The sequence below is a fragment of the Habropoda laboriosa genome, unplaced genomic scaffold, assembly GCF_001263275.1.
Source record: "Habropoda laboriosa isolate 0110345459 unplaced genomic scaffold, ASM126327v1 scaffold541, whole genome shotgun sequence".
NCBI classification, from domain to species: domain Eukaryota; kingdom Metazoa; phylum Arthropoda; class Insecta; order Hymenoptera; family Apidae; genus Habropoda; species Habropoda laboriosa.
In genome coordinates this window covers 707,487-720,848 of record NW_017100692.1, presented here as the reverse complement: position 1 = coordinate 720,848, position 13,362 = coordinate 707,487, and the positions used below count along the sequence as shown (strand labels likewise).

The 13,362-nt window shown below is 38.1% G+C and overlaps 1 protein-coding gene across 1 annotated transcript in view; it reads left to right on the top strand.

Annotated features, from left to right (window-relative positions):
• Nucleotides 1-1,198: 1,198 nt before the first annotated feature.
• The window catches only part of LOC108576941, a 157,600-nt gene continuing 145,436 nt past the window's right edge, over nt 1,199-13,362 (top strand). The window contains exons 1-3 of the mRNA XM_017940017.1: nt 1,199-1,277; nt 10,351-10,424; nt 11,333-11,482. Of these exons, the coding sequence (XP_017795506.1) occupies nt 1,199-1,277; nt 10,351-10,424; nt 11,333-11,482 (303 nt within the window). The remainder of the gene's footprint in view (nt 1,278-10,350; nt 10,425-11,332; nt 11,483-13,362) is intronic.

Below are 13,362 nucleotides of genomic sequence, written 5' to 3'. Positions count from 1 at the left end.
TCAACCGAACTGAAAAATTTTCATTAATCTTTAATTCGACACTCTGTCAATATAGGATTCGCTATTTTCTCTCGCATCCGTAGATCTCTTCGGAAATTTTTGTAAAAAGAACGGGGTCGTTAGCAATTCATTAAGATGATATTGGCGAAGAAGTGGGACACGCGAGAGTGGCGGTTCTCGGTGTGTAAAACTGTTAATCTGCCTCGAAAAGGGTCGATTCTTTTTCTGGGACGCATACATACATAGATCGACCGAGTAACGCATTGATCTCTGCCTAGGGAGGCTTTGTGTCTCGTGAACCCGATTGGGTCAGCCCCAGGCAACCGGAGGTGTTATTTCGAAGTCCAGGGGGATTTCGGTAGGCTTGCCGGGATCGTTTGACATTGTGCAGCGGAGGAGCCGAGTATAATTAACGGCCGCATCCACCTTGTCGCGTGCTTTATCTTTAATTATCGCGAGATAAAATTCAATTGCGTACGTCAATTTGTTGACGTAGTTGCTCGTTGCGTTTCCAGAAATTTTTTGCAATATTTTCACTTGGAGACTGACGTTGCAAAGTTATTTTAAAGGGGCGCACCACCGCAAAGTGTCTGAAAAAAGGAAAAGTTTGGGAATTTTTCGAGTAGGTAACTACTGAATGAAAAGTTTCAATTTTTTTGGAGGATGCAAACGTAACTTTCAGCTTTTCGCTGCGATTTTTGGAAAGTAAAAATGTTGCACAATGGGGAAGTTATTGGGGAACCTCTTCTGCCAAGGATCTAAATGTCTGAGATAAAAAATTCTTGTCTGTTTGTAAATAAAAGTGTATCACTTGGGAGAAAAACGTTGGAAACTAATAGTGCGAACATTTTGTATATTTTTACCGATGTTAGATAGTAATTTTTGCGTGGAAATATAATTGTAGGAACACAATGGGTGTCCTAATACTCATGAACTATAGTGTACATGATTTAATGTAATTAATATGAAATAAAAATTAGGTTACTGCTAATAATTAGAATTTATGAGATATTTGTTACTGCGTCCATTTTAATATATTTGTACACAATTTCCTTGCTCGAAAGATTACACATTTACGTATATTTTTATGAATTTTGGAAATTAACGTTGAATATCGTTTCTTTGAAATTTCAGACAAGGAGACCATAGGTGCCGAGTCACAATTTTCGATACAGAAATGAGTTGAGAATTGGCTACGATGTTGAGTCGTCTTTCGGCCGTGGTGGCCTCCATTTTGGTTCACCAGCTACACGTTTTGTGTGCCGCCACCTCATTAGGTAAGCGAATGCAAATTTCAAGTACCCAATTGTTCTACTCAATTTAGTCATTCTGTTCGACTCTGTTATCCCGTAAAATTACATCTGTTCCAACTGCAATAAAATTATCACACATTTCTTATATAAAATTGTTAGAAATTCTGTGAGATTCTGAAATTTTTTATTCCACACTTTACTTTATTTCACTTCGTAATTATAAGTTATACGTTCAATACAGACGAATGTAATTCGTTTCTCGGGGTACAGCTCTAATTCTATTTTTTGTTTAATTATTTCCTAGGCGTATAAAAGTAAGTTTCCCGTTATTTATAACTCTGCAACTCATATTTTTGCTACAACGAAAATGCAAGGAAATAATTAAAGAAAATTACACTTATTGTACGATTAGTTGTGCACGCGTGAGATACGGTCGTGAGCTTCAAGCGGTTAAGTCACCTTTCGGTGATCTATCATGCTTTAATTTCGGCTGCTGAGAAAAATTTCGTAAAAGGTTTGTCTGCTGGGAAGATGTGACGAGCGGTGGTCGTGTTAGTTTGGTCGTTTGGTGTCGGCCTCTCTTATCGAGACGGAAAATATCGAGGCGCGGTTCTGAAAGTCGGCTACCGGTGAGGGGCAGATTATACGCGTTGAATAACGAGCTATGGGCCGAACGGTCGGTTCCCAGACATAGTCCTATAATTTTCCAATTAAGGCATTGGTTTCCCATAAATCTCACCGGCAGGGACAGGATCCATAAATTCGACGCTGTACTGAGCGACAAGTCACGCTCCGTCCGACGCAGTTTTCGATCCGAGATCAGCCCCTTGCATTACCCGAAATTCTACGATCCTGGAAGAAACCTCAAGAATCCATTATGTCCCCATAATCGACCGTCTTTATTTGATTTTTCCAATACAAACGTGCATAACTTGAACAGTTTTTTCTTCACATTACTGTAAATTGTAAGCTACTAACTTTAATTATTTATCGTTTAGTTATTTTAATTGAGATTCGTTTATTTCTTTAATATTTTAGCTGTTCATTCTCTCGTTTACCCAAACGACATAACCTCAAAATACCTGTTATCGTCCACAAATGTTAAATTCTCTTCCACAGAGTACGAAGTAGAGAGAGAGAGAGAAAAGAAAAGAAAAAGTGAACAATAAAGCGCATCATCGAAGCAATTTAAAGCGGCCGGTCGCGAGGTCCGCGTTCGCAAACAATTTCCTTTGTGCCTGGTGGAGCTCGATGCGGATCCGTCGAGTAATCCCGTGGGCAACATTCCCGGGACGTATTTCGAAATCCTGACCGGTAACCGGGTTTATCCTTCCGGGGAGATTATGTGCTCCGTCTTTCTAGCAGATATTAGAAGTCCCTTCGTTCTTTTTCCCGGAGTGGCTGTGTATAGCCGGTGAATTCAGCTCGCGAGATTGGTCCTGCCAGAAAAGGACCTTTCCTCTCCTCTCTAGTGTCGAGCTGATAAATTTCTCTCGGATTATCCCGTCGTTTCTTCGAGAAATAGTTAGAAACGGAGCAAAAGGAATCGACCACGGGAAAAGCAACGCGTTTGGTGGAGGTCCGAATGAGAAGTTGCTCCGAGACCTGGGTACACTGAAGCCCGAAAATTGAGAGAGAAAAAGAGAGTGGGGCAGTTTACTTGTGTAGCTTGGGTAAGTTCGGTCGGGGGAAATAATTTTCGGCCTGCTAAGTCGGTCAGAATCTTCCACGAATGGAGAAAATGAGAAAGATACTCCGGTGTTCGTGTTCTAAGTCCTTCCGGAAGAACGACTCGACACCGTTTGAGCCGCCGAATTTGATGGAAGGATATTGCGCTTCCCTTGCGGTCTTTCGAATTCTACTTTCCTTACTTTATTTCCCTCGGCTGACTGTGTCTCTTTCAGCCGCCTCTACGCGCGGCCTTTATAACCGGCACGAGATTGCTCAGTTTCTCCAGTTTCGACTCAAAGGATCACAGGCACGACGCGGAACCGACTTTATTACTTCTTCCGGCATCACGGTCGCGCGTCTCGCGACCTAGAGAGGTGCTTGCGAAGAGGAGGCCGTCTAAATAGCGTTGTTACCTTGCTCGCAGATGAATGTTACAGGTGTTATAGAGTTGGAAGTTTTTTCTTTCTTTCAATGTTGTTCGAAGTTTTTCGATTTTTAGAGCCGACGTTTTTTTTCTTCTCTCTTCCGTAACAGCTAACGATTTTCGCGTGAAGTTTACACGGTATAAAGTGTTTTGTATGGAGTTTCAGAAGCTACAGGGTAGCCCCAATCTCAGTACACCCGTGGGAGGTTTTACAACTTCAAATTACTTTTACGTTATGGAAGTTACCGGTGTGCCATGTTTAGACATTGAGATTTCACATTTTACGGTACTGCTTTCCTGAAGTAGTTACCATATATTAATAATGATCATCTATAAATTGCCATACGTTTGTGCACTTCGTATTCTGTGAGAAGACGTGCTTAAGGGATAAATATGGAATGTATATTTTACTGATAAATTTTGGTGTTAACCCTTATCTGGTCGAGATGAGTCCAATGAACTCACATTCCTAGTTTTTTTTTTAATATTTTCAACAGTACTTAAGAAATCCAAAATTCTTTCTATGAATCAATTGAATTAAAGTTCCGTAGATACAGTGTCACAGATTTTTTTGGAAGCAAAGAGAACATATTTAAATAATTTTATTACATACGTAAACAGTAGGAGTATGAATATAACCCACTAAATAAGTTTTCAAGAACTTCTGAGTATTTTAAAAAATTGATCCTAAACATGAATAGAGTATCCAGATAAGGGTTAAGGCGTTTCAATAAGTCTCCAGGAATATTTTTTTTATACCGAATCATTCGATATTTTTTCGATACCATTCAGAAATTTCAATAACTTAATTTGGAAAAATAAATTTACTATACGTTCTTTCGATTATGAAGTACACCGAGGAGGAAGGTTAACGAAATGTCCTACTTCGAATGCTGCGAATTCTTACAATTAACATTATATTTAGGTTATTCCATAAGAAACGCTTTTTAAATTTTTGAACGATATTACAAAATATTTTCTTTCTTCCACCATTTATAAATTATCCATCTCTTCGACAATGCTTTCATAAAATGCATATTGCCAGCATGTTTCTCATTCCTGCGAGCAACATTACGAACCTCAAGTATCCAACAATCATTCCAGAAGTCAAGTAAATATCCTATTGTCAACGGTCGTAAGAATCACGCTTTCCAATAATTTACTCGTGTAATAGAAGCAGCATTTACCGATAAACTTTCACGGATATTCGAGCGGAAACCGATAAATTACAAGCACCAGATCGCGTATCTAGGATCGTTCTCTCGTCGAAACGTGGTAATAAACGTTTCGGTATTTCCGCGATTTTTTTATACGAACAATCGATGAATACGCCGTGTATCTATGGCCTCTAACATCCCTTCCATCTTTTCTCTCTCTCTCTCTTTTTTTCGCCTGTTCGTTGCATTTTTTCCTCCCCTTTTTTCCTTTTTTTTTTTTTTTATTTCATCTACCTCGGAATATCTGAATCATCGCGTTCAGATGGATGCATTAAAGCGCGGCGGTAAATTAACAAGCGGGCGAGTTTCTCCCGGGGTTGAATACAAATGGAAGAGCACGCGCGCGTATTTCAATTTCGTACGTGGCGAATGTCCGATCCGCAATCACCGCGGGAATTATGCAAGAATTGCATCGATATATGTACGGGAATATATACACGCGTGAACCGACGCAAGAATCGTCGCCGAAGGCGATTGAATTAACGCGTTTCGCTCCTGTTCATAGCCCCGTCCACGAGCATTCGATGCGCACGATAGAACGATTGAACGGGGGGGAGTTGTTGTTATTCGAGCAATTAATCGAATGTTTGTCGTGATGATCGAGTAAGGTGAAAGGTATATTGTGGGCAAACAGGGTTTAGATATACGGTTGATTGAAACAAAGGAGTGAAATGCCGGTGATTGGCGATGCGAAGATTAGCGACAGCATTTGATAATGTATTTGTGAAATTTTCATCTATACTCGTTCAAAATGAGAGTAACCTCGCTTCGCGCATGGGACGTGCCTAAGGCAGGGCTAGAACCACTAGAACGTCCAAACCCCCCCACTTAATCACCTACGTTTGTCTCCGTCTTACCCTCTGCTACGCTCTCCGTCTATGCGCAGAACGAACGAGAATCGGTCCGAGAGCGAGGTTACTCTTATTTTGAACGACGTATAATACATTATACAGCATATTTAACCTTCCAGTACTCGCGAAATTTTTCAGCGCATAGTGACTCACGTCGGTCTCTCACGCCGATTTTTAAACGATCGGAATATGGTGTTCGTACCGTGCAGTTTCGTGTAATTCATTTTTAATATTTATTTGGAATTATTGTCGAATGAATAAATACGCAAAATTATTTGGATAAACATTTGTTTATTTTTGTATCAGTCTGTAGATACAATTCTTAATAATTTGAATTTAAAGTTACATACAGCAGGTAAACTTTAAAAAATTAACTTCGTTTTCATACATTAAAAGAAAAATCTAACGAAACAAAAATTGAAATGTGTGGAATCACGAAAATAGGAATTAATTGTTTACAAAATTCGAAATGTAGCAATCTCGGCGTATCGAATAACGAATAATGAATCAAATTTTATTCGGTTGATATTCCATTTCAGTTCCTCATTCCTTTATTCATGAAGTCCAATATACCAATAAATTTTATTCGTTATTCGTTTACAAAGTTCAACATGCCGATACTTGCTTCAGCTCCTGTTGAGAGATTTTTCTCCTACGCTACTATGGTCAATCTAACTTTTTCCCGCAAGATTTCTGACGAGGCGTTTGAGAAAAGAGCGATACTCGAGCAAAATTTAAACGAAATTTATTGAAAAAGGTCTCTTTTATTCGAAAACTTCGTATATATGTATATATGTATAATCCAATTTATTCAATTTATTTGTTAACGAATTTGAGTAAATTCGATTTACTCGTTATTCACGAATAACTACTAAATTATTCTTTTGTTATTCGAAATAACTTTTGCTCGACACTGGTCGACCGAGAGATCGTGTAAACAGTAGACCATCCCTTCCCGCTCTCTTCTGTTCGTAAATTTATGTTCGCACTGTCCTCAGTCAGTAGTCATTCGCGAGTCGACGATGAATAAACACAGCGAACGATTCTCAAGTTCTTAAATTCTCCAAGTCTCTAAATTTCTTAACAACTTTCATCGTCACCGTCTAATCATGGATCTAAGGTTCAGTCCACTACACCAATTTCTCAAAACACTAATAAGTAGAAGCTAGGACAATCACAACAAGACTGCGGATTTTTATGCAAATTCATATGTTTACGAGTATAATTAAAAAAATAGAATCTAGATAGGCAATGTTTTTTTTAAATAGTTTTACTTATTACGTGCACTCTGTGTATCTTTGTGCCTTCAAATTTTTCATAAATGCATAAAAATCCGCAGTCTAATCGTGACACGGGTGAGACGTTATTTCGTGATAACTGGTTATAAAATTGTACATCAAGAATTTCGATCGAGAAACTTAGATTTCGATAACGTCGGAGACATCCAAGATTAATGAGATTTTTGAGATCTCGAGCGGTGATTCTTCGACCTATCAAGATTCCAAGAATCTTCGAGACTTACAGAATTTGCATAATCTTTAAGATTTCTCCGAAATGTTCGAATTGTCAGCCTCCAAGGTCCTGAAATCTTCTTACAAATTTGCGAAATTTTCTCCAATGTTATCTGTATGATTTATGTTATAATATATTTGCACTCTGTGACCTCGATGACGTCAGAACTCGTATTGCACCTGACACGATATCAAGATCGTTAATCCTGTTCCATGACTTCGGTGTCGTTTCTCCTATGAATGCTGTATTCTTGATGTTAGTGGTATATTCCATGACCTCGGAACAGTCGATATCAAGTTCCATGATCTTGCGGTTTAACTGTGTTTGTTATTGAGACCCTTGGGGTTGCTAGTTCCGGATTCTACGCTCCTGTGTAGTTGTCAACATTGAACTTCATGTCTCTAGAGTTGTCAGCATTAAGTACCATGTCTGCTGCAGTTAGCAATGCATTATCATTTAGTCTCATCACTGCAAGACATTTCCTACCGAGTTTCGTGCATCGCGTGGAAACTTCTGTCGGAACACTTTTATCTTTCGGTTGAACACTTTTGTGCTCGAATTAACATAGGAAGACTGTTCGAAACAACCCAAGACGACAAATTAACCTAATGACACTTTCATGTTATACTTGAAATTATTGCATTGTCAAGTTGCTGAAACTGTAAGTGTGCAATGTTATCGTTTGTCATAGAAAAACGTGAAAATAAAGCGTAGTACCGGAAACTATAGAAGTATAGTTTTGGTTAAAAGTATTAGGCACCTTAATTACTATCACTTGCTGCGAAAATTATTTTTTTTAAATCTTTCTATTGTTCATCATCTTCTGTCGGTGAGTTCAAAGGAATTTTAAAACAGTTGACAAGATTTATAGTGGGCCATGAAACAACTGAACGATCCATACTGTACGTTTTGTTTTTTAGTTTTGCTATTATTTCGAAAGTTAGAAAATTTTCCTTGAAATATGGGAAAAAAGAGTGAATTGATTGATCATCAACGCAAGATAATTCTATAAAAAAAAAAACAGGGTGAAACTCGAAAAGTGACTGTCAAATATTCGTGTTATGCAGTTCAAACAAAATATTGACAAAATTAATAAACAAATGATTCTTTTCCCATTTCAATAGTTCCATTTCCTCCTAATACAAAAATATTTTTAAACAATTTATATTTCATGGAGTGTCTGATACTTTTGGTCAAGGCTGTATGTGTCAACGCCACTTTAGAAAATGCAATTTATTTCAGAAAAGAACCGTAACTCAAAATACTCAGTCTCTCGTGTGACAATTTCATTTTGCAAGATTTCCTTGGATTTCTATGGAGTACCGCAGGCGATCAGTTTTCAAATATATCCATCTCCTTGTTCCAGGTAAAAATCTCGAACGCTATTCGAACACAATTGCCCAAAATTTCTACATCCTTTCCATCCAAGATTCCCCGGTAATTTGACGATTCGCTAATCACGTAGAACGCGAACACCCGATTGTCAACCCTCTGTTCCGGCTTTTTCGAACGACGAAGCCTTTATTTCAGCGGATCGCAAAAGTTTCACTCCCGCTACGTTGTATCCTGCCGCGGTGTGTAACCTTGCGAGGGGAATACATTTATGTGTATCGTCTTGGAAACTCGCGTGTATGGTCGTGTGTGCTCGCTGCTGATAAGGCCATTCTATCCGTCGACGGCCGAACGAGTTTCCTTCTACTCGCTGGAAAGTGAAAAACTTTTCCACTGCAGCGCACTCGTTCTCCAACTTCGCGATTGTTTCCATAGTAATTCGATTTTCTGCGTCTATTACACTAATGACGTGGTCGCTGCTGTTTGCCCGACCTTTTCCCTCCCCGACCGGTCAGATCAAACGTTTTATTTTTCTTCGTTCAACGGAATCACACAACGCTGCTGTACAGTTTCTTGGCATTGATTTCAGTTTACCGCGGTGATTGAAAACGGCGACACTGGAAACTTTTATCACCGCTGCATCAGCCTACCTCGTTCTCGCGACTTCTTTCTTCGTCGTGCTTTGAATTCACTTGTTTACATCGCTGCAGTAGCGTTGAGCAATACTGCGATATGAAGAATTTCGTGTAGGATTTTACTGCGTGGATTAACACGTTGAATGCCGTGGGGGTAATCGGTGACCGGCGGTCTCAAAATTAGTAAAAGCATTTAATTTGAATAAATGGTAGTGTTTGTAAAATTTTCACCTAATGCATCACACAGCATATTTAAATAGTTTTATTTCTAATTATTGACATATTATTTATGCATATTGCAATGTGTTATATTGGAATAAAAAATTCTTTTCGGCACCGTGGACAAGTTACGTAGAATTGGTCCGGCATTCGACGCGTTAAAATTGATGCACAGTAGTGTAGGAGGTCAATGACCGGAGCGGGCCGATCATATGGTCGAGCTTGTTTTGTTAACACTAGGTTTACGGGACGCGTGATTTTGACGCATTTCGAATTTCACAAGGAAAATGACAGAAACCGTTTATATTTCTCTGCTACCATTTAGGCTTGTCATAAATTCTATATAAATAAATAATATCACAGTTTCAGTTATAAGTTAATAGTGTACACTATGTTGTTTTTAAATAAAATCTGCGGTTTTGTTCACGCGTCAATTTGACGCGTGTCCGTAGAGATAGGTAATAAGAAATGTCCGTAAACCTAGTGTTAAAAACTCTGCGATACGAATAGGCGAAACGGGGGTTTGTTATTAACCAAGAGCGAGTGTGTCTGTGCGAATACGAGAAATGCGAGTTGCTAAGAGAGTGCGCGAGAGTGAGAGAGAGCGAGCGCGGGTCGCGAAGACCTTATAAATAGGGAAAACAAGAGCGAGGATCGTTCACTTTTCCTGCGAAGCGATAAAGCGTTACCACTTTGTTTATCCTAATTATATAGCGTTATTAGTTTCGTTTATCCTAATTATATTTTACCAATTTCTAATTGCATTTTGCATTCCGTTTCCTACACTGAGATTTTCTAACACCTAGGATTACTAAATGTAATTAATCTGTAAAAGATTAGCTTCTGTTACCTGATACAGTACTAAAACAGTAAATGGCTGACGCTTAGATGCATAGTCAGAGAAAAAAAATCATAAATTAAAGGGTTACGTACTCAAGTGAGACGAAAGGGTTAAGACGCTCACAAGACGCGTCTACGTGCTATCTGGGAACTTAACCTAATCAGAACGAAATGCAATCTTATCCTTGTTTAATCAAATAAGAACGCAGATCGATTAATCAAACTTACACAGTTCGTATTGGATTAATGTCGAGTATTAATTCATTTATCGTAACAAGACCTGTGGATAAGCAAAGAAGGGGACAGTGAATTTGAGGGGGACTTTAATTATATCGTTCTATCTCTGTAATAAAGCTTAGACTGCGGAAAATATAATCTGGTTCTAAATTGTTTCAGGTGCTAAGCCGTTTCCTGGACTGGAAAACCTGCCGAGGTCGTTCTGGCATGAGCTCAGTTCGCCTTTTACCGAGGTAAGTCGGCTGCATAATTGGAATGAGCAGTTAAAATGTCTTTTCAAAAAGGCACCGGGAGCATACTTTTTACGCCTGTCCTGCTTGTCGCACAAAGTGGTAACAGCGTGAAAACGAAGTCCTCGAACCGCTAAAGTCTTCCCAAATATTTACCTTTGGCAACTTTTAAATAACGAAACATTCGAATAGATTCTTCCGCGAGTTTGATAATGTGAATAGAGACTGTAGAATCACAGTAGGACCTCGTATAACGCGATCAAAAAATTGCTACTGTCTCCGTATCACGCGATTAAAAAAAGAAAAGGAACATACAAACTCTGAATTTGTAATTTTGGGTTAATTAAATTTGGCCTAAAAGTGATGTCGGGGGAACTCAGTTTGTATTATATTTTCTTCGTTGATGAAACTTTAGAATATGGCACTGCTAAAAAAAATATTCGACACTTATTCTTATTTATCAGAAATCGTCTATATTAAATGCGTGAAAATCGCACCGAAAGATGAGGGTAATAGACACATATGGTCAAAATTATTTATTATTTTCTATTTTTCAAATTTCCTATTGAAAAGTACAAAATTCGTCAATTTACACTATTCCTCTATCTCTAATAGTTTTCGAGATACTAGACTAAATATATCTTCTACCTCCAGCTTTGAGAGCGATTTTCATCCCTTCACTGTGAACGATTGCGAACATAAAAAAATTTGTGTGGAATATTTTTTTGAGAACTAATATATACCAAAGTTTCATGAAAAAAGGTGATTATCACACTTAGGGATGTTTCCTCGCAAGAATTGACAATAGTTTAATTTTAAAAATCGCAGATTTCTAGAGCAGTCATTTTATTCGTACGAAAGTAAGTTTCGAAATTTCAGCTACTTGAACGCGTTCCCTTTTCGACTTACAGGTATACGAGGTGGAAAGTTTCGCGACAGAAACTGGCGGCACTCCTGAGCCCAGGCCCTTTTTCGAAGATCCAGAGACCAACATTACTGTGCAACTCGGTGCTCAAGTATATATGCACTGCAGAGTACAAAACCTGCAGGATACTTTCAAGGTAAGTTCACGTTTCTCTTCTTTCGCTCAACCGGCAACATTACATATTTCGATTCTCTTAGAAGAAACATGCATAATCAAAGAGTGATTTCAACGCGCGGACGTTTCTTGAAGGACTTAAAAGAAACGGCGTTATTCGTAATTTCTTGCATTACTATGAGGAGTTCCTCGCTCGTTCGAACATTTCATTTCGGAAAATCGCTGCTTGTCTGAATAACAGATTTTTGGTGGGTTACGAGGTTAAAGTGGATGTTACGAACAGGCTATAATCATTTATGTTGCCATATATTAAATTAATCTTCCGTGGCTAATGTACGAGGGCGTTGGACATGCAATTACGTCGAGGCTTAACTAATTTGAGCTTTAGACTGGAAGGTTTCGCCGTAGGTGCTGGTTTATCGTTGGTGAAAAATTGCTCGTTTACGAACTTCGAATTTTCTCGCCTTGTTATCAAATATCGTAAGATTGACTTTTTGTTTCGAAGTTTTCAATATCGTCATGTTACAATGAAAAAAACATTTGTAGGATATGAAAAATTCGTTTATTACGACTGATTAACGCAAAAGATTGATTTTGTTATTTGGGAGTTTAAATACAATTTTGCAATTCTCCGAAAAAAATTTCTAGGATTGGACAGTTCGTTTGTTGCGATTGATTAAATTAAAATGGACATTTTTATCTGTGTACACTAGCAAAAGTTTGGAATCACCTGTCAATTTTCATCGATATTAAATCTGCTACTAATTCTTTATAGATTCAAAACTGGTATTGCGGAGATCAATAGTAATTTACCTTGTTTCGATTGATTCGAATGATAGAAAATTCCTAAAATTGCTAACTTCTTTCTGGAAATTTTGGATCCCAAAATGTTAATTAATAACAAATGCAGCAAAATTGCTTAACACAAATTTATCTTCGCACAATTACAGCGATAGATTTATGTGCTCTGTGCAGCCGAATAATAAATTTAAACCGTAATGGGCACTTTCTATCAGGTGAATCGCTAAGACTGCTTCCTCAGATAAGTCTTTTCTGCACGTTATTTCCGTTTTACAGCCACTGTGTTTTAACAGAACGATAGTATCTTTTTTTTTTACACCGCGGTACTATAGTTGTTAGGGTCGATTCAGCACGTATTTATTCGGCCCGTATCCAAATGATCTCGCGTTACGAGAATCTATTACTTAGGTAATATGTCTCGCTTGATTTAATGAGAAAATTGAACAGAATTGCGCGGAGCCAACTTGAAATCTGTACGGAACGTGTTAGGGAAATAACGCATCTCGATCGTTTATTACTCTTCTTAGAGCTTTTCAGTTTTTATCGTTTACCTTATCGACTGCTGGTTTATTATGCAGCCTGGAAGGAAAGCTATCAAGCATTATTTTGTGGAAATTAGTGCTATTTAGACGTTCTTAAGTCTAACTTGGAAATCAGTATAGTTTTGAAGTGTGTATACGTTTAGATCAGCAATTTCGATACACTAAAATAATTTTCTTTCGTTATCAAGTTTTCATTTTATTATATGATACATTACACTTATTAATACTTCTTACGAATATTATACTATGATTTTTAATTGATCTGTAAATTGCAATATTGAGAGTTACTTACCTTATAGGAAAAAATATAAAACTGTAGTAGGATTTTATGGAATGCAAGGATATTCTTTGGTATCTGGGAAAAAACACACAAAAGGTTTATTTATCAATGCAGTGTTCGAGCTGTTGCTTTTGGGCGTCCGGCTTTAAGCAGCCGTACTCTCCCGTTACAATATTAACCAAACGGATAAAACGAATTATAACAATTACCTGTACTCTACTCTCTGGAAGGCGTCCGGCGGATGGTCCAGTCGTTCTTTCCATTCCAGGAGCGACCCAC